This window comes from Oncorhynchus mykiss, chromosome 17 (assembly GCF_013265735.2).
Source record: "Oncorhynchus mykiss isolate Arlee chromosome 17, USDA_OmykA_1.1, whole genome shotgun sequence".
Classification (NCBI taxonomy): domain Eukaryota; kingdom Metazoa; phylum Chordata; class Actinopteri; order Salmoniformes; family Salmonidae; genus Oncorhynchus; species Oncorhynchus mykiss.
In genome coordinates, this window is record NC_048581.1 from 1,262,950 (window position 1) to 1,290,216 (window position 27,267).

Consider the following 27,267-nt stretch of genomic DNA (forward strand, 5'->3'; position numbering starts at 1 on the left):
GCTAATGCACTGGTGTCAAAGGAAGAGCCACCCTGTCGAGCAGAACGGAACTGAATATTTTTTGTTTCAATGGGAAACAGCCTGAGTGGGACATCATTTATCCACCATCTTTGACCTCACTGCCTGGGACTTGCCTGGGCACAAAGTGTAAAGAGTTGACTGGGTGGAACCTCCACAGATATAGTATCCAATATATTGACGTTCACACATTTAATGTGCTGCCACATACTGAACATTAGAATTATTCCCCAGTAATGTTTCAGCTCGCTAACCGTCTCTGATTTGACTCGAACAGCGCTACAAGCAAGGCTGCCATGTTCTGCACGGTCAACGCACCTCAGCAGAGACGGAAGAGAATGCAAGACATCCCACTCCCTATTTGTTTTTCTTCTGGTCCATATATGGTTAATGAACGTCGCAGACTAGCTCTAGATGCTAATGCACTGGTGTCAAAGGGAGAGCCACCCTGTCGAGCAGAACGGAACTGAATATTTTTGTTTCAATGGGAAACAGCCTGAGTTTATATGTGTACATTTATATAAGTATTCAGACCCTTTACTCAGTACTTTGTTGTAGCACCTTTGGCAGAGACTACAGCCTCTAGTCTTCTTGGGTTTGACGCTACAAGCTTGGCACACCTGTATTTTTGTTTCAATGGGAAACAGCCTGAGTGGGACATCATTTATCCACCATCTTTGACCCTCACTGCCTGGGACTTGCCTGGGCACAAAGTGTAAAGAGTTGACTGGGTAGAACCTCCACAGATATTGTATCCAATCTTTTGTTTTATTTATTTATTTAAGAGACACAGGGCTGTCAGATTTGATTTAGTTCTTCCGTTTCTCTGACTCCAGTACAGTAGGTGGCGGTAATGCGCCGTTAACGGTGAATCCCGACCGCCGTTAAATCCACCGAAGAAGAACAGAAGCCTGAGAGATCAACAACTTGTTTCTGGAAGGAGAGACGACGGCATGCTAGACACGTTTTCAAAAAACCTACATCGAGGGATCGTGTATTATTATTATTATTATTATTAGTGAAAAACCCGAGACAAACAGTCGAGGTAAGAAACATTTCGTGGTGTCGCTTTCTTTTATCTCGTATCCAAGGAAACTAACGTTAGATAGCTACTCAAACAAGCCTAATGTTGGCTACAGGGCTAACCAGCTACTGTTTACTGTCCTCACTTAGCCTCGTCCTTCACCATCATGTGTTATGTGGCAGAGGACGTTTAATCAATAACACATTTATCGTGGAGACTTTGGTAAAACGGCACGCAAGCTAAGTTAGAGGGATACTAACTAGCTAGTTGTTTAGGTAACCTTACTTTCACAGCCTAGTTGTTTATTAAATCCCCGTAATACGGTATCGTGGAGTTGAGGTAAACTCAACTAGTATCCCCAGCCGAGTTGGCCAGATAAATTCACCTTTGGCATTTACAGCACCGCTTGTGTTGGGCTATCTACGGGTCGAAAGTCTAGCAAGGCTATTCGGCAATGTCCAATTTATGAAGCTATGTATGCAATCTTATCTAACTATATGATACAGTCGAATCTACTAGCCAGTCGGCTTACTGGAGATGTGTGTACACAGGTCTTTACAGTGTCTGTAAACCAAACACTGGGTTTGATATGCCGCTACCTGTGTCTGTAGTGTCCTGACCCGTCTACGTTGTCCTGGTCTCTGTGTAGATGGTGTCTTATAAGAGACTGAGCCCAGAGGATGTCCAGTTCACCAACGCAGTTGCTTCAGAGGAGGCTCCTGTACGGGAGGAGGTGAGAACTACCTGACGCTCTAGTGGGATTCTGTCATGTATAGTAATGTAGTCACATTTGACCCCAACCCTACAGTACCATTCAAAAGTTTGGACACACCTACTCATTCAAGGGTTTAGAACACCTACTCATTCAAGGGTTTAGAACACCTACTCATTCAAGGGTTTAGAACACCTGCTCATTCAAGGGTTTAGAACACCTACTCATTCAAGGGTTTAGAACACCTACTCATTCAAGGGTTTTAGAACACCTACTCATTCAAGGGTTTAGAACACCTACTCATTCAAGGGTTTAGAACACCTACTCATTCAAGGGTTTAGAACACCTACTCATTCAAGGGTTTAGAACACCTACTCATTCAAGGGTTTTAGAACACCTACTCATTCAAGGGTTTAGAACACCTACTCATTCAAGGGTTTAGAACACCTACTCATTCAAGGGTTTAGAACACCTACTCATTCAAGGGTTTTAGAACACCTACTCATTCAAGGGTTTAGAACACCTACTCATTCAAGGGTTTTAGAACACCTACTCATTCAAGGGTTTAGAACACCTACTCATTCAAGGGTTTAGAACACCTGCTCATTCAAGGGGTTTTTCTTTATTTTTTACTAATTTTCTACATTGTAGAATAACAGTGAAGACATCAAAACTATGAAATAACACACATGGAATCATGTAGTAACCATAAAGTGTTAAACAAATCAAAATATTATTTATGTTGAGATGTCTGTTACTCTGTGAAGCATTTATTTGGGCTGCAATCTGAGGCTGGTAACTCTAATGAACGTATCCTCTGCAGCAGAGGTAACTCTGGGTCTTCCTTTCCTGTGGCGGTCCTCATGAGAGCCAGTTTCATCATAGTGCCTGATGGTTTTTGCGACTGCACTTGAAGAAACTTTCAAAGTTCTGAAAATGTTCCTTATTGACTGACCTTCATGTCTTAAAGTAATGATGGACCGTTGTTTCTCTTTGCTTATTTGAGCTGTTGTTGCCATAAAACGGACTTGGTCTTTTACCAAATCTTCTGTATGCCACCCCTACCTTGTCACAACACAACTGATTGTCTCAAACGCATTAAGAAGGAAATCAATTCTACAAATGTACTTTTAACAAGGCACACCTGTTAATTGAAATGCATTCCAGGTGACTACCTCATGAAGCTGGTTGAGAGAATGCCAAGTGTGTGCAAAGCTGTCATCAAGGCAACGGGTGACTACTTTGAAGAATCTCAAATATTTGGATTTGTTCAACACTTTTGTTGTTGTTGTTGGTTACTACATGATTCCATACGTGTTATTTCATAGTGTTGATGTCTTCACTGTTATTCTACAATGTAGAAAATAGTAAAAATTAAAGAAAAACCCCTTGAATGAGAAATTGTGTCCCGACCTTTGACTGGTACTGTACATAGTACCTCAACTGCTTTACACCCCTGCATTTTTACAAAAGAGCAGAAACAGACTGGCAGATGATTGACTAGTGTCCTGCCCAGGGGGTGTACTGTACACCAAGCTGCAGAAACAGACTGGCACTCAGATGATTGACTAGTGTCCTGTCCAGGGGGTGTACTGTACACCAAGCTGCAGAAACAGACTGGCACTCAGATGATTGACTAGTGTCCTGCCCAGGACCCACTGTACACCAAGCTGCAGAAACAGGCTCCTGCCCCTATGAGCCGTTCTGACTCGCACAAGCCAAGGCTAACGTTCTTACCCAGACTACACCAGTGTTTTGTACTGTCTTGTACTCTACTGTTTAGTATTGTGTCGTATTGCAGTCAAACTGTAACTGTAGTTGTGATTTCAGGGGAAGGACCCAGAGGAGACAGACCGCCCCCTGCTGCCTCGGAGGCCCTCCTGTTCTGCCACCACGGCCCTCATCTCCCTGGGCTCCCTGCTGCTCCTGGTCTGTGGCCTCTGGCTTCTGGTGACCATCTTCTGGCTCCAAGCCCCCTCCAACAGCGTCCCCCACAGGGCCCCGCCGCCCAGGGGCTCCCCAGGGACGGGTGGGGGAGACGGGAGTAGAGCCCTACCAGAGCCCCAGGCTTGTGGAGTGGTCCCAGAGGCCTGGAGGTTTGACTGCTACCCAGAGAGAGGGGTGGTGGTGACCAGGGAGTTGTGTGAGGCGAGGAACTGTTGCTTCATCCCTGCCTCCTCCTCCCCCCCTGCCCCGGGGAGGAACGGTGTTCCCTGGTGTTTCTACCCTCCTGGGTTTCCCTCCTACTCCCTGGTGTCTGTTAACGCCACAGACTTGGGTCAGACAGGAACTCTGGTGAAGATGGTGAAGACCTACTACCCTAAAGACATTCTGACCTTACAGCTGGAGCTCCTCTATGAGACAGACAACAGGCTCCGAGTCAGGGTGAGTCAGGGCCAGGGAGGACACACCAATACATACAGTGGGGCAAAAAAGTATTTAGTCAACCACCAATTGTGCAAGTTCTCCTACTTAAAAAGATGAGAGAGGCCTGTAATTTTCATCATAGGTACACTTCAACTATGACAGACAAAATGAGAAGAAAAAAAATCTAGAAAATCACATTGTAGGATTTTTAATGAATTTATTTGCAAATTATGGTGGAAAATAAGTATTTGGTCAATAACAAACAAGCAAGATTTCTGGCTCCCACAGACCTTCTTTAAGAGGATCCTCTGTCCTCCACTCGTTACCTGTATTAATGGCACCTGTTTGAACTTGTTATCAGTATAAAAGACACCTGTCCACAACCTCCACAACGTTTTGGCCTCTGTCATTGCCAACAAAGGGTATATAACAAAGTATTGAGAAACTTTTGTTATTGACCAAATACTTATTTTCCACCATAATTTGCAAATAAATTCATTAAAAATCCTACAATGTTATTTTCTGGATTTTTTCTTCTCATTTTTTTCTGTCATAGTTGAAGTGTACCTATGATGAAAATTACAGGCCTCTCTCATCTTTTTAAGTGGGAGAACTTGCACAATTGGTGGCTGACTAAATACTTATTTGCCACACTGTACATACTGACGCACATGAATGTACTGTACACACACACACCAATACATACATACTGACGCACATTAATGTACTGTACACACATGCAAGTTAATGCTCACACACACAGGCAGAAGTGCGCACACACATAAATACAGACAGATGCACATGAAAGTACTGTATAGACACACATTAATGCTCGCTCTCACACACACACACACACACACACACACAGGCAGAAGTGCACATACACATGAATTCAATCCCTGTGTCAGATCTCTGGGGTCTTTGGCCGTCATCATTCATCTCTCTTTTGTTATGTTCAGATCACCGACCCGTCTGAGTCGCGGTTCGAGGTGCCAATCGCCGTGCCCAAGGCCACAGAGAAGGCCTCTAATCCCGCATACTCTGTGGAGCTGTCCAATGAGCCGTTTGGCATCATCGTTAAGAGAACTTCCACAGGAGCTGTGCTGTATGCATGAATTATTCTGTCTCTCTCTCTCTGTGGTTTCTACTCTCTCTCTCTCTCTCTCTCTGTAGTCTCTTCTCTCTCTCTCTCTCTCTCTCTCTGTAGTCTCTTCTCTCTCTCTCTCTCTGTAGTCTCTCTCTCTCTCTCTCTCTCTCTCTGTAGTATCTACTCTCTCTCTGTCTCTCTCTCTCTCTGTAGTCTCTTCTCTCTCTCTCTCTCTCTCTCTCTCTCTCTCTGTAGTCTCTCTCTCTCTCTCTGTAGTCTCTACTCTCTCTCTCGCTTTCTCTGTAGTCTCTACTCTGTCTCTCTCTCTCTCTGTAGTCTCTACTCTCTCTCTCTCTCTCTCTCTGTAGTCTCTACTCTCTCTCTCTCTCTCTCTCTGTAGTCTCTACTCTGTCTCTCTCTCTCTCTGTAGTCTCTACTCTGTCTCTCTCTCTCTTTCTGTCTCTCTCTCTCTGTAGTCTCTACTCTCTGTCTCTCTCTCTCTGTAGTCTACTCTCTCTCTCTGTCTCTCTCTCTCTCTCTCTCTCTCTCTCTCTGTAGTCTCTACTCTGTCTCTCTCTCTCTCTGTAGTCTCTACTCTGTCTCTCGCTCTCTTTCTCTGTCTCTCTCTCTCTGTAGTCTCTACTCTCTGTCTCTCTCTCTCTGTAGTCTACTCTCTCTCTGTCTCTCTCTCTCTCTCTCTCTCTCTCTCTCTCTCTGTAGTCTCTACTCTGTCTCTCTCTCTCTCTGTAGTCTCTACTCTCTGTCTCTCTCTCTCTTTCTCTGTCTCTCTCTCTCTGTAGTCTCTACTCTCTGTCTCTCTCTCTCTTTCTCCGTCTCTCTCTCTGTAGTCTCTACTCTCTGTCTCTCTCTCTCTTTCTCTGTCTCTCTCTCTCTGTAGTCTCTACTCTCTGTCTCTCTCTCTCTTTCTCCGTCTCTCTCTCTCTCTGTAGTCTCTACTCTCTCTCTCTCTCTTTCTCCGTCTCTCTCTCTCTGTAGTCTCTACTCTCTCTCTCTCTCTCTTTCTCCGTCTCTCTCTGTAGTCTCTACTCTGTCTCTCTCTCTTTCTCCGTCTCTCTCTCTGTAGTCTCTACTCTGTCTCTCTCTCTTTCTCCGTCTCTCTCTCTCTGTAGTCTCTACTCTGTCTCTCTCTCTTTCTCCGTCTCTCTCTCTTTCTCCGTCTCTCTCTCTCTGTAGTCTCTACTCTGTCTCTCTCTCTTTCTCCGTCTCTCTCTCTCTGTAGTCTCTACTCTCTCTCTCTCTCTCTTTCTCCGTCTCTCTCTCTCTGTAGTCTCTACTCTGTCTCTCTCTCTTTCTCTGTCTCTCTCTCTCTGTAGTCTGGTTGGAGTAATCTGGGAATTGGGATAGTTTCTTTTGACCTAACATAATGTCTGTGCTTGTGTGTCTGTCTTCATGTTGTTTCTCTCTGCCCCCCCGCCCCCTCCAGCCTCAACACCACGGTAGCACCTCTGTTCTACTGTGACCAGTTCCTCCAGCTGTCCAGCAGTCTGTCCAGTCAGTACATCTATGGGCTGGGAGAACACCGCTCCTCCTTCCTACACGACATCCACTGGAACACCCTCACAATGTGGGCTAGAGACGTGGCGCCCACGGTAACGACTCCCGTCTCCAGAACACATATTGACCGTCTCGGTCTCATTCCTTCTACCCGACCATGACTCTATTCTATATCCTGTGTCTGTAGGACCTCATCCCTTCTACCTGACCATGACTCTATTCTATATCCTGTGTCTGTAGGACCTCATCCCTTCTACCTGACCATGACTCTATTCTATATCCTGTGTCTGTAGGACCTCATCCCTTCTACCTGACCATGACTCTATTCTATATCCTGTGTCTGTAGGCCCTCATCCCTTCTACCTGACCATGACTCTATTCTATGTCCTGTGTCTGTAGGCCCTCATCCCTTCTACCTGACCATGACTCTATTCTATGTCCTGTGTCTGTAGGACCTCATCCCTTCTACCTGACCATGACTCTATTCTATATCCTGTGTCTGTAGGACCTCATCCCTTCTACCTGACCATGACTCTATTCTATATCCTGTGTCTGTAGGACCTCATCCCTTCTACCCGACCATGATTCTATTCTATATCCTGTGTCTGTAGGATCTCATCCCTTCTACCTGACCATGACTCTATTCTATATCCTGTGTCTGTAGGACCTCATCCCTTCTACCTGACCATGACTCTATTCTATATCCTGTGTCTGTAGGACCTCATCCCTTCTACCTGACCATGACTCTATTCTATATCCTGTGTCTGTAGGACCTCATCCCTTCTACCTGACCATGACTCTATTCTATATCCTGTGTCTGTAGGACCTCATCCCTTCTACCTGACCATGACTCTATTCTATATCCTGTGTCTGTAGGACCTCATCCCTTCTACCTGACCATGACTCTATTCTATATCCTGTGTCTGTAGGACCTCATCCCTTCTACCCGACCATGACTCTATTCTATATCCTGTGTCTGTAGGGCCTCATCCCTTCTACCTGACCCCTCATCCCTTCTACCTGACCGTGACTCTATTCTATATCCTGTGTCTGTAGGACCTCATCCCTTCTACCCGACCGTGACTCTATTCTATATCCTGTGTCTGTAGGACCTCATCCCTTCTACCTGACCATGACTCTATTCTATATCCTGTGTCTGTAGGACCTCATCCCTTCTACCTGACCATGACTCTATTCTATATCCTGTGTCTGTAGGACCTCATCCCTTCTACCTGACCATGACTCTATTCTATATCCTGTGTCTGTAGGGCCTCATCCCTTCTACCTGACCATGACTCTATTCTATATCCTGTGTCTGTAGGACCTCATCCCTTCTACCTGACCATGACTCTATTCTATATCCTGTGTCTGTAGGACCTCATCCCTTCTACCTGACCATGACTCAATTCTATATCCTGTGTCTGTAGGACCTCATCCCTTCTACCCGACCATGACTCTATTCTATATCCTGTGTCTGTAGGACCTCATCCCTTCTACCCGACCATGACTCTATTCTATATCCTGTGTCTGTAGGGCCTCATCCCTTCTACCCGACCCCTCATCCCTTCTACCTGACCGTGACTCTATTCTATATCCTGTGTCTGTAGGAGCTGACTAACCTGTACGGGGTTCATCCTTTCTACCTGGCGATGGATGAGGGAGGGACGGGGACAGCACATGGATTCTTCCTGCTCAACAGCAACGCGATGGGTCAGTGGCCACGTCCCATTTCTACCATTACTCTAGCTCCTGTTTACTGGGACACGATGGGTCAGTAGCCTGTTCCATTACTACCTTTACTCTAGCTCCTGTTTACTGGGACATGATGGGTCAGTAGCCTGTTCCATTACTACCTTTACTCTAGCTCCTGTTTACTGGGACACGATGGGTCAGAGGCCACGTCCCATTTCTACCATTGCTACCTTTACTCTAGCTCCTGTTTACTGGAACACGATGGGTCAGGCTCTGGCCTGTACCATTACTACCTTTACTCTAGCTCCTGTTTACTGGGACATGATGGGTCAGTAGCCTGTTCCATTACTACCTTTACTCTAGCTCCTGTTTACTGGGACATGATGGGTCAGTGGCCTGTTCCATTACTACCTTTACTCTAGCTCCTGTTTACTGGGACACGATGGGTCAGAGGCCACGTCCCATTTCTACCATTACTACCTTTACTCTAGCTCCTGTTTACTGGGACACGATGGGTCAGTAGCCTGTTCCATTACTACCTTTACTCTAGCTCCTGTTTACTGGGACATGATGGGTCAGTAGCCTGTTCCATCACTACCATTTCTACCTTTACTCTAGCTCCTGTTTACTGGGGCATGATGGGTCAGTGGCCTGTTCCATTACTACCTTTACTCTACCTCCTGTTTACTGGGACATGATGGGTCAGTAGCCTGTTCCATCACTACCATTTCTACCTTTACTCTAGCTCCTGTTTACTGGGACATGATGGGTCAGTGGCCTGTTCCATTACTACCATTACTACCTTTACTCTAGCTCCTGTTTACTGGGACACGATGGGTCAGTGGCCTGTTCCATTACTACCTTTACTCTAGCTCCTGTTTACTGGGACATGATGGGTCAGTGGCCTGTTCCATTACTACCTTTACTCTAGCTCCTGTTTACTGGGACATGATGGGTCAGTGGCCTGTTCCATTACTACCTTTACTCTAGCTCCTGTTTACTGGGACATGATGGGTCAGTAGCCTGTTCCATTACTACCTTTACTCTAGCTCCTGTTTACTGGGACACGATGGGTCAGTAGCCTGTTCCATTACTACCATTACTCTAGCTCCTGTTTACTGGGACATGATGGGTCAGTAGCCTGTTCCATTACTACCTTTACTCTAGCTCCTGTTTACTGGGACACGATGGGTCAGTAGCCTGTACCATTACTACCATTACTCTAGCTCCTGTTTACTGGGACATGATGGGTCAGTGGCCTGTTCCATTACTACCTTTACTCTAGCTCCTGTTTACTGGGACATGATGGGTCAGTAGCCTGTTCCATTACTACCTTTACTCTAGCTCCTGTTTACTGGGACACGATGGGTCAGTAGCCTGTTCCATTACTACCTTTACTCTAGCTCCTGTTTACTGGGACACGATGGGTCAGTGGCCTGTTCCATTACTACCATTACTCTAGCTCCTGTTTACTGGGACACGATGGGTCAGTGGCCTGTTCCATTACTACCATTACTCTAGCTCCTGTTTACTGGGACATGATGGGTCAGGCGCCTGTTCCATTACTACCTTTACTCTACCTCCTGTTTACTGGGACACAATGGGTCAGTGGCCTGTTCCATTACTACCTTTACTCTACCTCCTGTTTACTGGGACATGATGGGTCAGTAGCCTGTTCCATTACTACCATTACTCTAGCTCCTGTTTACTGGGACATGATGGGTCAGTAGCCTGTTCCATTACTACCTTTACTCTAGCTCCTGTTTACTGGGACATGATGGGTCAGGCGCCTGTTCCATTACTACCATTACTCTAGCTCCTGTTTACTGGGACATGATGGGTCAGTAGCCTGTTCCATTACTACCTTTACTCTAGCTCCTGTTTACTGGGACATGATGGGTCAGTGGCCACGTCCCATTACTACCATTACTACCTTTACTCTAGCTCCTGTTTACTGGGACATGATGGGTCAGTAGCCTGTTCCATTACTACCTTTACTCTAGCTCCTGTTTACTGGGACACGATGGGTCAGGCGCCTGTTCCATTACTACCTTTACTCTAGCTCCTGTTTACTGGGACATGATGGGTCAGTGGCCTGTTCCATTACTACCATTACTCTAGCTCCTGTTTACTGGGACACGATGGGTCAGGCGCCTGTTCCATTACTACCATTACTCTAGCTCCTGTTTACTGGGACACGATGGGTCAGGCGCCTGTTCCATTACTACCATTACTCTAGCTCCTGTTTACTGGGACATGATGGGTCAGTGGCCTGTTCCATTACTACCATTACTCTAGCTCCTGTTTACTGGGACACGATGGGTCAGGCGCCTGTTCCATTACTACCATTACTCTAGCTCCTGTTTACTGGGACACGATGGGTCAGGCGCCTGTTCCATTACTACCATTACTCTAGCTCCTGTTTACTGGGACATGATGGGTCAGTAGCCTGTTCCATTACTACCTTTACTCTAGCTCCTGTTTACTGGGACATGATGGGTCAGTGGCCTGTTCCATTACTACCTTTACTCTAGCTCCTGTTTACTGGGACATGATGGGTCAGGCGCCTGTTCCATTACTACCTTTACTCTAGCTCCTGTTTACTGGGACATGATGGGTCAGGCGCCTGTTCCATTACTACCTTTACTCTAGCTCCTGTTTACTGGGACATGATGGGTCAGTAGCCTGTTCCATTACTACCATTACTCTAGCTCCTGTTTACTGGGACACGATGGGTCAGTAGCCTGTTCCATTACTACCTTTACTCTAGCTCCTGTTTACTGGGACATGATGGGTCAGTGGCCTGTTCCATTACTACCTTTACTCTAGCTCCTGTTTACTGGGACATGATGGGTCAGTAGCCTGTTCCATTACTACCTTTACTCTAGCTCCTGTTTACTGGGACATGATGGGTCAGTGGCCTGTTCCATTACTACCATTACTCTAGCTCCTGTTTACTGGGACATGATGGGTCAGTAGCCTGTTCCATTACTACCTTTACTCTAGCTCCTGTTTACTGGGACATGATGGGTCAGTGGCCTGTTCCATTACTACCATTACTCTAGCTCCTGTTTACCTGGGACACGATGGGTCAGTGGCCTGTTCCATTACTACCTTTACTCTAGCTCCTGTTTACTGGGACATGATGGGTCAGTGGCCTGTTCCATTACTACCTTTACTCTAGCTCCTGTTTACTGGGACATGATGGGTCAGGCGCCTGTTCCATTACTACCTTTACTCTAGCTCCTGTTTACTGGGACACGATGGGTCAGGCGCCTGTTCCATTACTACCTTTACTCTAGCTCCTGTTTACTGGGACACGATGGGTCAGGCGCCTGTTCCATTACTACCATTACTCTAGCTCCTGTTTACTGGGACACGATGGGTCAGGCGCCTGTTCCATTACTACCTTTACTCTAGCTCCTGTTTACTGGGACACGATGGGTCAGGCGCCTGTTCCATTACTACCTTTACTCTAGCTCCTGTTTACTGGGACATGATGGGTCAGTGGCCTGTTCCATTACTACCTTTACTCTAGCTCCTGTTTACTGGGACATGATGGGTCAGTGGCCTGTTCCATTACTACCTTTACTCTAGCTCCTGTTTACTGGGACATGATGGGTCAGTAGCCTGTTCCATTACTACCTTTACTCTAGCTCCTGTTTACTGGGACATGATGGGTCAGTAGCCTGTTCCATTACTACCTTTACTCTAGCTCCTGTTTACTGGGACATGATGGGTCAGTAGCCTGTTCCATTACTACCTTTACTCTAGCTCCTGTTTACTGGGACACGATGGGTCAGTAGCCTGTTCCATTACTACCTTTACTCTAGCTCCTGTTTACTGGGACACGATGGGTCAGTGGCCTGTTCCATTACTACCATTACTCTAGCTCCTGTTTACTGGGACACGATGGGTCAGTGGCCTGTTCCATTACTACCATTACTCTAGCTCCTGTTTACTGGGACATGATGGGTCAGGCGCCTGTTCCATTACTACCTTTACTCTACCTCCTGTTTACTGGGACACAATGGGTCAGTGGCCTGTTCCATTACTACCTTTACTCTAGCTCCTGTTTACTGGGACATGATGGGTCAGTAGCCTGTTCCATTACTACCTTTACTCTAGCTCCTGTTTACTGGGACACGATGGGTCAGTAGCCTGTTCCATTACTACCTTTACTCTAGCTCCTGTTTACTGGGACACGATGGGTCAGTGGCCTGTTCCATTACTACCATTACTCTAGCTCCTGTTTACTGGGACACGATGGGTCAGTGGCCTGTTCCATTACTACCATTACTCTAGCTCCTGTTTACTGGGACATGATGGGTCAGGCGCCTGTTCCATTACTACCTTTACTCTACCTCCTGTTTACTGGGACACAATGGGTCAGTGGCCTGTTCCATTACTACCTTTACTCTACCTCCTGTTTACTGGGACATGATGGGTCAGTAGCCTGTTCCATTACTACCATTACTCTAGCTCCTGTTTACTGGGACATGATGGGTCAGTAGCCTGTTCCATTACTACCTTTACTCTAGCTCCTGTTTACTGGGACATGATGGGTCAGGCGCCTGTTCCATTACTACCATTACTCTAGCTCCTGTTTACTGGGACATGATGGGTCAGTAGCCTGTTCCATTACTACCTTTACTCTAGCTCCTGTTTACTGGGACATGATGGGTCAGTGGCCACGTCCCATTACTACCATTACTACCTTTACTCTAGCTCCTGTTTACTGGGACATGATGGGTCAGTAGCCTGTTCCATTACTACCTTTACTCTAGCTCCTGTTTACTGGGACACGATGGGTCAGGCGCCTGTTCCATTACTACCTTTACTCTAGCTCCTGTTTACTGGGACATGATGGGTCAGTGGCCTGTTCCATTACTACCATTACTCTAGCTCCTGTTTACTGGGACACGATGGGTCAGGCGCCTGTTCCATTACTACCATTACTCTAGCTCCTGTTTACTGGGACATGATGGGTCAGTGGCCTGTTCCATTACTACCATTACTCTAGCTCCTGTTTACTGGGACACGATGGGTCAGGCGCCTGTTCCATTACTACCATTACTCTAGCTCCTGTTTACTGGGACACGATGGGTCAGGCGCCTGTTCCATTACTACCATTACTCTAGCTCCTGTTTACTGGGACATGATGGGTCAGTAGCCTGTTCCATTACTACCTTTACTCTAGCTCCTGTTTACTGGGACATGATGGGTCAGTAGCCTGTTCCATTACTACCTTTACTCTAGCTCCTGTTTACTGGGACATGATGGGTCAGTGGCCTGTTCCATTACTACCTTTACTCTAGCTCCTGTTTACTGGGACATGATGGGTCAGTAGCCTGTTCCATTACTACCTTTACTCTAGCTCCTGTTTACTGGGACATGATGGGTCAGGCGCCTGTTCCATTACTACCTTTACTCTAGCTCCTGTTTACTGGGACATGATGGGTCAGGCGCCTGTTCCATTACTACCTTTACTCTAGCTCCTGTTTACTGGGACATGATGGGTCAGTAGCCTGTTCCATTACTACCATTACTCTAGCTCCTGTTTACTGGGACACGATGGGTCAGTAGCCTGTTCCATTACTACCTTTACTCTAGCTCCTGTTTACTGGGACATGATGGGTCAGTGGCCTGTTCCATTACTACCTTTACTCTAGCTCCTGTTTACTGGGACATGATGGGTCAGTAGCCTGTTCCATTACTACCTTTACTCTACCTCCTGTTTACTGGGACACAATGGGTCAGTGGCCTGTTCCATTACTACCTTTACTCTACCTCCTGTTTACTGGGACATGATGGGTCAGTAGCCTGTTCCATTACTACCATTACTCTAGCTCCTTTTTACTGGGACATGATGGGTCAGTAGCCTGTTCCATTACTACCTTTACTCTAGCTCCTGTTTACTGGGACATGATGGGTCAGGCGCCTGTTCCATTACTACCATTACTCTAGCTCCTGTTTACTGGGACATGATGGGTCAGTAGCCTGTTCCATTACTACCTTTACTCTAGCTCCTGTTTACTGGGACATGATGGGTCAGTGGCCACGTCCCATTACTACCATTACTACCTTTACTCTAGCTCCTGTTTACTGGGACATGATGGGTCAGTAGCCTGTTCCATTACTACCTTTACTCTAGCTCCTGTTTACTGGGACACGATGGGTCAGGCGCCTGTTCCATTACTACCTTTACTCTAGCTCCTGTTTACTGGGACATGATGGGTCAGTGGCCTGTTCCATTACTACCATTACTCTAGCTCCTGTTTACTGGGACACGATGGGTCAGGCGCCTGTTCCATTACTACCATTACTCTAGCTCCTGTTTACTGGGACACGATGGGTCAGGCGCCTGTTCCATTACTACCATTACTCTAGCTCCTGTTTACTGGGACATGATGGGTCAGTGGCCTGTTCCATTACTACCATTACTCTAGCTCCTGTTTACTGGGACACGATGGGTCAGGCGCCTGTTCCATTACTACCATTACTCTAGCTCCTGTTTACTGGGACACGATGGGTCAGGCGCCTGTTCCATTACTACCATTACTCTAGCTCCTGTTTACTGGGACATGATGGGTCAGTAGCCTGTTCCATTACTACCTTTACTCTAGCTCCTGTTTACTGGGACATGATGGGTCAGTAGCCTGTTCCATTACTACCTTTACTCTAGCTCCTGTTTACTGGGACATGATGGGTCAGTGGCCTGTTCCATTACTACCTTTACTCTAGCTCCTGTTTACTGGGACATGATGGGTCAGTAGCCTGTTCCATTACTACCTTTACTCTAGCTCCTGTTTACTGGGACATGATGGGTCAGGCGCCTGTTCCATTACTACCTTTACTCTAGCTCCTGTTTACTGGGACACGATGGGTCAGGCGCCTGTTCCATTACTACCTTTACTCTAGCTCCTGTTTACTGGGACATGATGGGTCAGTAGCCTGTTCCATTACTACCATTACTCTAGCTCCTGTTTACTGGGACACGATGGGTCAGTAGCCTGTTCCATTACTACCTTTACTCTAGCTCCTGTTTACTGGGACATGATGGGTCAGTGGCCTGTTCCATTACTACCTTTACTCTAGCTCCTGTTTACTGGGACTTGATGGGTCAGTAGCCTGTTCCATTACTACCTTTACTCTAGCTCCTGTTTACTGGGACATGATGGGTCAGTGGCCTGTTCCATTACTACCATTACTCTAGCTCCTGTTTACTGGGACATGATGGGTCAGTAGCCTGTTCCATTACTACCTTTACTCTAGCTCCTGTTTACTGGGACATGATGGGTCAGTGGCCTGTTCCATTACTACCATTACTCTAGCTCCTGTTTACCTGGGACACGATGGGTCAGTGGCCTGTTCCATTACTACCTTTACTCTAGCTCCTGTTTACTGGGACATGATGGGTCAGTGGCCTGTTCCATTACTACCTTTACTCTAGCTCCTGTTTACTGGGACATGATGGGTCAGGCGCCTGTTCCATTACTACCTTTACTCTAGCTCCTGTTTACTGGGACACGATGGGTCAGGCGCCTGTTCCATTACTACCTTTACTCTAGCTCCTGTTTACTGGGACACGATGGGTCAGGCGCCTGTTCCATTACTACCATTACTCTAGCTCCTGTTTACTGGGACACGATGGGTCAGGCGCCTGTTCCATTACTACCTTTACTCTAGCTCCTGTTTACTGGGACACGATGGGTCAGGCGCCTGTTCCATTACTACCTTTACTCTAGCTCCTGTTTACTGGGACATGATGGGTCAGTGGCCTGTTCCATTACTACCTTTACTCTAGCTCCTGTTTACTGGGACATGATGGGTCAGTAGCCTGTTCCATTACTACCTTTACTCTAGCTCCTGTTTACTGGGACATGATGGGTCAGTAGCCTGTTCCATTACTACCTTTACTCTAGCTCCTGTTTACTGGGACATGATGGGTCAGTGGCCTGTTCCATTACTACCTTTACTCTAGCTCCTGTTTACTGGGACATGATGGGTCAGTAGCCTGTTCCATTACTACCATTACTACCTTTACTCTAGCTCCTGTTTACTGGGACATGATGGGTCAGTGGCCTGTTCCATTACTACCTTTACTCTAGCTCCTGTTTACTGGGACATGATGGGTCAGTGGCCTGTCCCATTACTACCTTTACTCTAGCTCCTGTTTACTGGGACATGATGGGTCAGTAGCCTGTTCCATTACTACCATTACTACCTTTACTCTAGCTCCTGTTTACTGGGACATGATGGGTCAGTGGCCTGTTCCATTACTACCTTTACTCTAGCTCCTGTTTACTGGGACATGATGGGTCAGTGGCCTGTTCCATTACTACCTTTACTCTAGCTCCTGTTTACTGGGACATGATGGGTCAGTGGCCTGTTCCATTACTACCTTTACTCTAGCTCCTGTTTACTGGGACACAATGGGTCAGAGGCCACGTCCCATTTCTACCATTGCTACCTTTACTCTAGCTCCTGTTTACTGGAACACGATGGGTCAGGCTCTGGCCTGTACCATTACTACCTTTACTCTAGCTCCTGTTTACTGGGACATGATGGGTCAGTAGCCTGTTCCATTACTACCTTTACTCTAGCTCCTGTTTACTGGGACATGATGGGTCAGTGGCCTGTTCCATTACTACCTTTACTCTAGCTCCTGTTTACTGGGACATGATGGGTCAGTGGCCTGTTCCATTACTACCTTTACTCTAGCTCCTGTTTACTGGGACATGATGGGTCAGTAGCCTGTTCCATTACTACCATTACTACCTTTACTCTAGCTCCTGTTTACTGGGACATGATGGGTCAGTGGCCTGTTCCATTACTACCTTTACTCTAGCTCCTGTTTACTGGGACATGATGGGTCAGTAGCCTGTTCCATTACTACCTTTACTCTAGCTCCTGTTTACTGGGACATGATGGGTCAGTAGCCTGTTCCATTACTACCATTACTCTAGCTCCTGTTTACTGGGACATGATGGGTCAGGCGCCTGTTCCATTACTACCTTTACTCTAGCTCCTGTTTACTGGGACACGATGGGTCAGGCGCTGGCCTGTTCCATTACTACCTTTACTCTAGCTCCTGTTTACTGGGACATGATGGGTCAGTGGCCTGTTCCATTACTACCATTACTCTAGCTCCTGTTTACTGGGACACGATGGGTCAGTAGCCTGTTCCATTACTACCTTTACTCTAGCTCCTGTTTACTGGGACATGATGGGTCAGTGGCCTGTTCCATTACTACCTTTACTCTAGCTCCTGTTTACTGGGACATGATGGGTCAGTGGCCTGTTCCATTACTACCATTACTCTAGCTCCTGTTTACTGGGACACGATGGGTCAGTAGCCTGTTCCATTACTACCTTTACTCTAGCTCCTGTTTACTGGGACACGATGGGTCAGTAGCCTGTTCCATTACTACCATTACTCTAGCTCCTGTTTACTGGGACACGATGGGTCAGTAGCCTGTTCCATTACTACCTTTACTCTAGCTCCTGTTTACTGGGACATGATGGGTCAGTAGCCTGTTCCATTACTACCTTTACTCTAGCTCCTGTTTACTGGGACATGATGGGTCAGTGGCCTGTTCCATTACTACCTTTACTCTAGCTCCTGTTTACTGGGACACGATGAGTCAGGCGCCTGTTCCATTACTACCTTTACTCTAGCTCCTGTTTACTGGGACATGATGGGTCAGGCGCCTGTTCCATTACTACCTTTACTCTAGCTCCTGTTTACTGGGACACGATGGGTCAGTGGCCTGTTCCATTACTACCTTTACTCTAGCTCCTGTTTACTGGGACATGATGGGTCAGTGGCCTGTTCCATTACTACCTTTACTCTACCTCCTGTTTACTGGGACATGATGGGTCAGTGGCCTGTTCCATTACTACCTTTACTCTAGCTCCTGTTTACTGGGACATGATGGGTCAGTGGCCTGTTCCATTACTACCTTTACTCTAGCTCCTGTTTACTGGGACATGATGGGTCAGTAGCCTGTTCCATTACTACCTTTACTCTAGCTCCTGTTTACTGGGACATGATGGGTCAGTAGCCTGTTCCATTACTACCTTTACTCTAGCTCCTGTTTACTGGGACATGATGGGTCAGGCGCCTGTTCCATTACTACCTTTACTCTAGCTCCTGTTTACTGGGACATGATGGGTCAGGCGCCTGTCCCATTACTACCTTTACTCTAGCTCCTGTTTACTGGGACATGATGGGTCAGTGGCCTGTTCCATTACTACCATTACTCTAGCTCCTGTTTACTGGGACATGATGGGTCAGTGGCCTGTTCCATTACTACCTTTACTCTACCTCCTGTTTACTGGGACATGATGGGTCAGTAGCCTGTTCCATTACTACCTTTACTCTAGCTCCTGTTTACTGGGACACGATGGGTCAGTAGCCTGTTCCATTACTACCTTTACTCTAGCTCCTGTTTACTGGGACATGATGGGTCAGTGGCCTGTTCCATTACTACCATTACTCTAGCTCCTGTTTACTGGGACATGATGGGTCAGTAGCCTGTTCCATTACTACCTTTACTCTAGCTCCTGTTTACTGGGACATGATGGGTCAGTGGCCTGTTCCATTACTACCTTTACTCTAGCTCCTGTTTACTGGGACATGATGGGTCAGTAGCCTGTTCCATTACTACCTTTACTCTAGCTCCTGTTTACTGGGACATGATGGGTCAGTAGCCTGTTCCATTACTACCTTTACTCTAGCTCCTGTTTACTGGGACATGATGAGTCAGTAGCCTGTTCCATTACTACCTTTACTCTAGCTCCTGTTTACTGGGACACGATGGGTCAGAGGCCACGTCCCATTTCTACCATTACTACCTTTACTCTAGCTCCTGTTTACTGGGACACGATGGGTCAGTAGCCTGTTCCATTACTACCATTACTACCTTTACTCTAGCTCCTGTTTACTGGGACATGATGGGTCAGTAGCCTGTTCCATTACTACCTTTACTCTAGCTCCTGTTTACTGGGACATGATGGGTCAGTGGCCTGTTCCATTACTACCTTTACTCTAGCTCCTGTTTACTGGGACATGATGAGTCAGTGGCCTGTTCCATTTCAACCACCTTTTACGTTCAGTATGTTGAATCTTCGTTGATGTCTGAGTGATGCTGTGTCGTCTTTATGGCGTGTTTATGAATGCTCTGTGGATGTTGGTTCTGCAGACGTGGTCCTCCAGCCGGGCCCTGCCATCACCTGGCGTACCATCGGTGGGATCCTGGACTTCTACGTCTTTCTGGGTCCCGATCCGGCCTCTGTGATTGGACAGTATTTGGAGGTCGTAGGTCAGTCTACAGAAAGATAAGGACCTATTTCTTCCTCGTGTCCTTGGAAGTCGTCACTGTCTGATTCTCGACCGTCACCTCTCTCAGGTTACCCCGCCATGCCGGTGTACTGGGCGCTGGGGTACCATCTCTGTCGCTGGGGTTACGGAAGTAGCAATGCCACCTGGGACGTCGTCAAGAACATGAGGAACTATGGAATACCTCAGGTACGTTCCGCTGACTCCCTCAGTGTGTGTGTATAGACTGACTCCCTCAGTGTGTGTGTATAGACTGACTCCCTCAGTGTGTGTGTATATACTGACTCCCTCAGTGTGTGTGTATATACTGACTCCATCAGTGTGTGTGTATAGACTGACTCCCTCAGTGTGTGTGTATATACTGACTCCCTCAGTGTGTGTGTATATACTGACTCCCTCAGTGTGTGTGTATAGACTGACTCCCTCAGTGTGTGTGTATAGACTGACTCCCTCAGTGTGTGTGTATATACTGACTCCATCAGTGTGTGTGTATATACTGACTCCCTCAGTGTGTGTGTATAGACTGACTCCCTCAGTGTGTGTGTGTATATACTGACTCCCTCAGTGTGTGTGTGTATATACTGACTCCCTCAGTGTGTGTGTATAGACTGACTCCCTCAGTGTGTGTTCACAGTTCTCTTCTGCATGGAACATGACAGGCAGTGGCAGTGGAATAACTGTTATGTTAAAATCTTAAACCCTGTGTGAGTGTGTGTGTGTTCCAGGATGTGCTGTGAAATAACAGTGTGTGTGTGTTCCAGGATGTGCTGTGAAATAACAGTGTGTGTGTGTTCCAGGATGTGCTGTGAAATAACAGTGTGTGTGTGTTCCAGGATGTGCTGTGAAATAACAGTGTGTGTGTGTTCCAGGATGTGCTGTGAAATAACAGTGTGTGTGTGTTCCAGGATGTGCTGTGAAATAACAGTGTGTGTGTGTTCCAGGATGTGCTGTGAAATAACAGTGTGTGTGTGTTCCAGGATGTGCTGTGAAATAACAGTGTGTGTGTGTTCCAGGATGTGCTGTGAAATAACAGTGTGTGTGTGTTCCAGGATGTGCTGTGAAATAACAGTGTGTGTGTGTGTGTGTGTGTGTGTTCCAGGATGTGCTGTGAAATAACAGTGTGTGTGTGTGTGTGTGTGTGTGTGTGTGTTCCAGGATGTGCAGTGGAATGATATAGACTACATGGACCGTTCTCTAGACTTCACCTTTGACCCCACGGCCTTCTCGACCCTGCCTGACATGGTGAAAGACCTGCACAGCCACGGACAGCGCTACGTCATGATGCTGGTACGTTACCCCTCTCCCCCTCTAGGGGTATTAACCCTCTCCTCCCCCTCTAGGGGTATTAACCCTCTCCTTCCCCCTCTAGGGGTATTAACCCTCCCCCCTCTAGGGGTAGGTATTAACCCTCCCCCCTCTAGGGGTATTAACCCTCTCCTCCCCCCTCTAGGGGTATTAACCCTCTCCTCCCCCCTCTAGGGGTATTAACCCTCTCCTCCCCCCTCTAGGGGTATTAACCCTCTCCTCCCCCCTCTAGGGGTATTGACCCTCTCCTTCCCCCTCTAGGGGTATTAACCCTCTCCTCCCCCCTCTAGGGGTATTAACCCTCTCCTCCCCCCTCTAGGGGTATTAACCCTCTCCTCCCCCCTCTAGGGGTGTTAACCCCTCTCCTCCCCCCTCTAGGGGTATTAACCCTCTCCTCCCCCCTCTAGGGGTATTAACCCTCTCCTCCCCCCTCTAGGGGTATTAACCCTCTCCTCCCCCCTCTAGGGGTATTAACCCTCTCCTCCCCCCTCTAGGGGTATTAACCCTCTCCTCCCCCCTCTAGGGGTATTAACCCTCTCCTCCCCCCTCTAGGGGTATTAACCCTCTCCTCCCCCCTCTAGGGGTATTACCCCTCTCCTCCCCCCTCTAGGGGTATTACCCCTCTCCTCCCCCCTCTAGGGTTATTAACCCCTCTCCTCCCCCCTCTAGGGGTATTACCCCTCTCCTCCCCCCTCTAGGGTTATTAACCCCTCTCCTCCCCCCTCTAGGGTTATTAACCCCTCTCCTCCCCCCTCTAGGGTTATTAACCCCTCTCCTCCCCCCTCTAGGGGTATTAACCCTCTCCTCCCCACTCTAGGGGTATTAACCCCTCTCCTCCCTCTACAGGACCCGGGTATTAGCAGTGTCCAGCCAGAAGGAGGGTACTGGCCGTATGACGAAGGTCTGAGGAGAGGAGTCTTCATCAACCACACAGATGGAAGCACACTCATCGGGAAGGTAGGGAGAAACACACACAGATGGAAGCACACTCACCAGGAAGGTAGGGAGACACACACACAGATGGAAGCACACTCACCAGGAAGGTACCTCTAAAGGTTCCAATCCCAGGTTCTGTGGACGTTCTATCTGTTTGGTACTTACTCACTCCTAGAGGTTAGAGATGGACCAGCAGCTGGAGATCTCCTAGAGGTTAGAGATGGACCAGCAGCTGGAGATCTCCTAGAGGTTAGAGATGGACCAGCAGCTGGAGATCTCCTAGAGGTTAGAGATGGACCAGCAGCTGGAGATCTCCTAGAGGTTAGAGATGGACCAGCAGCTGGAGGTCTCCTAGAGGTTAGAGAGAGATGGACCAGCAGCCGGAGATCTCCTAGAGGTTAGAGAGAGATGGACCAGCAGCTGGAGATCTCCTAGAGGTTAGAGAGAGATGGACCAGCAGCTGGAGATCTCCTAGAGGTTAAAGAGAGATGGACCAGCAGCTGGAGATCTCCTAGAGGTTAGAGAGAGATGCAGCTGGAGGTTAGAAAGAGATGGACCAGCAGCTGGAGATCTCCTAGAGGTTAGAGAGAGATGGACCAGCAGCTGGAGGTTAGAGAGAGATGGAACAGCAGCTGGAGGTTAGAGAGAGATGGACCAGCAGCTGGAGGTCTCCTAGAGGTTAGAGAGAGATGGACCAGCAGCCGGAGGTCTCCTAGAGGTTAGAGAGAGATGGACCAGCAGCTGGAGATCTCCTAGAGGTTAGAGATGGACCAGCAGCTGGAGGTCTCCTAGAGGTTAGAGAGAGATGGACCAGCAGCCGGAGGTCTCCTAGAGGTTAGAGAGAGATGGACCAGCAGCTGGAGATCTCCTAGAGGTTAGAGAGAGATGGACCAGCAGCTGGAGGTCTCCTAGAGGTTAGAGAGAGATGGACCAGCAGCTGGAGGTCTCCTAGAGGTTAGAGAGAGATGGACCAGCAGCCGGAGGTCTCCTAGAGGTTAGAGAGAGATGGACCAGCAGCTGGAGGTCTCCTAGAGATTAGAGAGAGATGGACCAGCAGCTGGAGGTCTCCTAGAGGTTAGAGAGAGATGGACCAGCAGCTGGAGATCTCCTAGAGGTTAGAGAGAGATGGACCAGCAGCTGGAGGAAGTGGGCTGACGGCTACATGCCGTATCCTGCCTGCCGTTGTGCCCTTGAGCAAGACCATTAACCTCTAAAATGGGTTACTGCGCCTCCCTCTGCTTCAGCCTCTTTAACCTGTGTGTTTGTTTCTGTGGGATAAGCAGAAGGCACATTTCTGTTGATCAATGAAGTCAACTACCTCTCTTTTACCCTGCCCTCTCTCTCCTGTGTTATTCACGTCCCTCCCTCTCTCCCTCCCCCTCTCTCCTCTCCTATGTTGTTCACCTCTCTCCCTCTCCCCATCCCCCTCTCCCTCTCTCCCCCATCCCCCCCCCCAGGTGTGGCCAGGTCTGACAGCGTTCCCTGATTTCTCTGATGATGTGACCCATGAGTGGTGGTACGACAATCTCAAGAGGTTCCACGACAAAGTTCCCTTCGACGGACTCTGGATCGTACGTAAGAGTGTGTGTGTGTGCTGACATCTAACCTTGTGTGTGTGTGTGTGTGTGCTGACATCTAACCTTGTGTGTGTGTGTGTGTGTGTGTGTGCTGACATCTAACCGTGTGTGTGTGTGTGTGTGTGCTGACATCTAACCGTGTGTGTGTGTGTGTGTGCTGACATCTAACCGTGTGTGTGTGTGTGTGCTGACATCTAACCGTGTGTGTGTGTGTGCTGACATCTAACCTTGTCTGTGTGTGTGCTGACATCTAACCTTGTGTGTGTGTGTGTGTGTGCTGACATCTAACCTTGTGTGTGTGTGTGTGTGCTGTCATCTAACCTTGTGTGTGTGTGTGTGTGTGTGTGCTGACATCTAACCTTGTGTGTGAGTGTGTGTGTGCTGACATCTAACCTTGTGTGTGATGTCATCTAACCTTGTGTGTGTGTGTTTTCCTGTTTCGGTCTGGAGTCAGATATTGTGAACGGCTTTGCCCTCTGACCCCTCTCACTTCCTGCCTAGGACATGAACGAGCCATCTAGCTTCGTGGACGGGTCGACCGTTGGCTGTCCTGACACCGAGCTGGAGAACCCTCCGTACACACCTGGTGAGACACACACACACCTCTCTCATCTTGCTCTCTTTCTCTGCCCTCTCTCCTCTCATTCTCTCACCTCTCTCTCATTTCTCTCTCACTTCTCTCTCTCACCTCTCTCACCTCTCATTTCTCTCTCACTTCTCTCACTCACCTCTCTCTCATTTCTCTCTCACTTCTCCCTCTCTCACCTCTCTCTCACCTCACCTCTCTCTCACCTCACCTCTCTCTCACCTCACCTCTCTCTCACCTCTCTCTCTCTCACCTCTCTCTCTCTCACCTCTCTCTCACCTCTCTCTCTCTCTCTCTCTCTTTCTCCTCTCTCTCCCTCTAGGTATATTAGGAGGGTTGTTGAGGGCTAAGACCCTGTGTGCCTCTGCTGTCCAGAAGACCTCGTCTCACTACAACATGCACAGCCTGTATGGACTTCTAGAAGCTAAGGCCTCGGCACGGTCAGTACGACACATACACTCTCTGTTACACCACCTAACTAGGATACAGTCAGACGTGACCAATACACCACCTAACTAGGATACAGTCAGACGTGACCAATACACCACCTAACTAGGATACAGTCAGACGTGACCAATACACCACCTAACTAGGATACAGTCAGACGTGACCAATACACCACCTAACTAGGATACAGTCAGACGTGACCAATACACCACCTAACTAGGATACAGTCAGACGTGACCAATACACCACCTAACTAGGATACAGTCAGATGTGACCAACACACCACCTAACTAGGATACAGTCAGATGTGACCAACACACCACCTAACTAGGATACAGTCAGACGTGACCAATACACCACCTAACTAGGATACAGTCAGACGTGACCAACACACCACCTAACTAGGATACAGTCAGACGTAACCAATACACCACCTAACTAGGATACAGTCAGATGTGACCAATACACCACCTAACTAGGATACAGTCAGACGTGACCAATACACCACCTAACTAGGATACAGTCAGACGTGACCAATACACCACCTAACTAGGATACAGTCAGACGTGACCAATACACCACCTAACTAGGATACAGTCAGACGTGACCAACACACCACCTAACTAGGATACAGTCAGACGTGACCAATACACCACCTAACTAGGATACAGTCAGATGTGACCAACACACCACCTAACTAGGATACAGTCAGTACAGTTAGGTGGTGTATTGGTCACATCTGACTGTATCCTAGTTAGGTGGTGTGTTGGTCACGTCTGACTGTATCCTAGTTAGGTGGTGTATTGGTCACGTCTGACTGTATCCTAGTTGTGTCTGACTGTATCCTAGTTAGGTGGTGTATTGGTCACGTCTGACTGTATCCTAGTTAGGTGGTGTGTTGGTCACGTCTGACTGTATCCTAGTTAGGTGGTGTGTTGGTCACGTCTGACTGTATCCTAGTTAGGTGGTGTATTGGTCACGTCTGACTGTATCCTAGTTAGGTGGTGTATTGGTCACGTCTGACTGTATCCTAGTTAGGTGGTGTATTGGTCAGGTCTGACTGTATCCTAGTTAGGTGGTGTATTGGTCACGTCTGACTGTATCCTAGTTAGGTGGTGTGTTGGTCACATCTGACTGTATCCTAGTTAGGTGGTGTGTTGGTCACATCTGACTGTATCCTAGTTAGGTGGTGTATTGGTCACGTCTGACTGTATCCTAGTTAGGTGGTGTGTTGGTCACGTCTGACTGTATCCTAGTTAGGTGGTGTATTGGTCACGTCTGACTGTATCCTAGTTAGGTGGTGTATTGGTCACGTCTGACTGTATCCTAGTTAGGTGGTGTATTGGTCACGTCTGACTGTATCCTAGTTAGGTGGTGTATTGGTCACGTCTGACTGTATCCTAGTTAGGTGGTGTATTGGTCACATCTGACTGTATCCTAGTTAGGTGGTGTATTGGTTACGTCTGACTGTATCCTAGTTAGGTGGTGTGTTGGTCACGTCTGACTGTATCCTAGTTAGGTGGTGTATTGGTCACGTCTGACTGTATCCTAGTTAGGTGGTGTGTTGGTCACATCTGACTGTATCCTAGTTAGGTGGTGTGTTGGTCACATCTGACTGTATCCTAGTTAGGTGGTGTATTGGTCACGTCTGACTGTATCCTAGTTAGGTGGTGTATTGGTCACGTCTGACTGTATCCTAGTTAGGTGGTGTATTGGTCACGTCTGACTGTATCCTAGTTAGGTGGTGTATTGGTCACATCTGACTGTATCCTAGTTAGGTGGTGTATTGGTCACGTCTGACTGTATCCTAGTTAGGTGGTGTATTGGTCACGTCTGACTGTATCCTAGTTAGGTGGTGTATTGGTCACGTCTGACTGTATCCTAGTTAGGTGGTGTAACAGAGAGTGTATGTGTCGTACTGACCGTGCCGAGGCCTTAGCTTCTAGAAGTCCATACAGGCTGTGCATGTTGTAGTGAGACGAGGTCTTCTGGACAGCAGAGGCACACAGGGTCTTAGCCCTCAACAACCCTCCTAATATACCTAGAGGGAGAGAGAGGAGAAAGAGAGAGAGAGAGAGAGAGGTGAGAGAGAGGTGAGAGAGAGAGAGGTGAGAGAGAGAGAGGTGAGAGAGAGGTGAGGTGAGAGAGAGGTGAGGTGAGAGAGAGGTGAGAGAGGGAGAAGTGAGAGAGAAATGAGACGTGACCAAAACACCACCTAACTAGGATACAGTCAGACGTGACCAAAACACCACCTAACTAGGATACAGTCAGACCTGACCAACACACCACCTAACTAGGATACAGTCAGACCTGACCAACACACCACCTAACTAGGATACAGTCAGACGTGACCAAAACACCACCTAACTAGGATACAGTCAGACCTGACCAATACACCACCTAACTAGGATACATTCAGACCTGACCAATACACCACCTAACTAGGATACAGTCAGACGTGACCAAAACACCACCTAACTAGGATACAGTCAGACCTGACCAATACACCACCTAACTAGGATACAGTCAGACCTGACCAATACACCACCTAACTAGGATACAGTCAGACGTGACCAATACACCACCTAACTAGGATACAGTCAGACCTGACCAATACACCACCTAACTAGGATACAGTCAGACGTGACCAATACACC

The 27,267-nt window shown here is 47.8% G+C and overlaps 1 protein-coding gene across 2 annotated transcripts in view; it reads left to right on the plus strand.

Moving 5' to 3' along the window:
• The first annotated feature begins 846 nt into the window (after positions 1-846).
• The window catches only part of LOC110515478 (lysosomal alpha-glucosidase), a 45,562-nt gene continuing 19,141 nt past the window's right edge, over positions 847-27,267 (plus strand). The window contains exons 1-13 of one of the 2 annotated variants that reach the window (XM_036948524.1): positions 847-1,063; positions 1,692-1,775; positions 3,585-4,139; positions 5,081-5,226; positions 6,653-6,818; positions 8,331-8,433; positions 19,623-19,742; positions 19,830-19,948; positions 20,915-21,046; positions 21,911-22,021; positions 23,458-23,571; positions 24,079-24,163; positions 24,486-24,603. In XM_036948524.1, the coding sequence (XP_036804419.1) occupies positions 1,692-1,775; positions 3,585-4,139; positions 5,081-5,226; positions 6,653-6,818; positions 8,331-8,433; positions 19,623-19,742; positions 19,830-19,948; positions 20,915-21,046; positions 21,911-22,021; positions 23,458-23,571; positions 24,079-24,163; positions 24,486-24,603 (1,853 nt within the window). In that variant the 5' untranslated portion in view covers positions 847-1,063. The remainder of the gene's footprint in view (positions 1,064-1,691; positions 1,776-3,584; positions 4,140-5,080; positions 5,227-6,652; positions 6,819-8,330; positions 8,434-19,622; positions 19,743-19,829; positions 19,949-20,914; positions 21,047-21,910; positions 22,022-23,457; positions 23,572-24,078; positions 24,164-24,485; positions 24,604-27,267) is intronic. The other variant, XM_036948523.1, reaches the window with a different exon arrangement.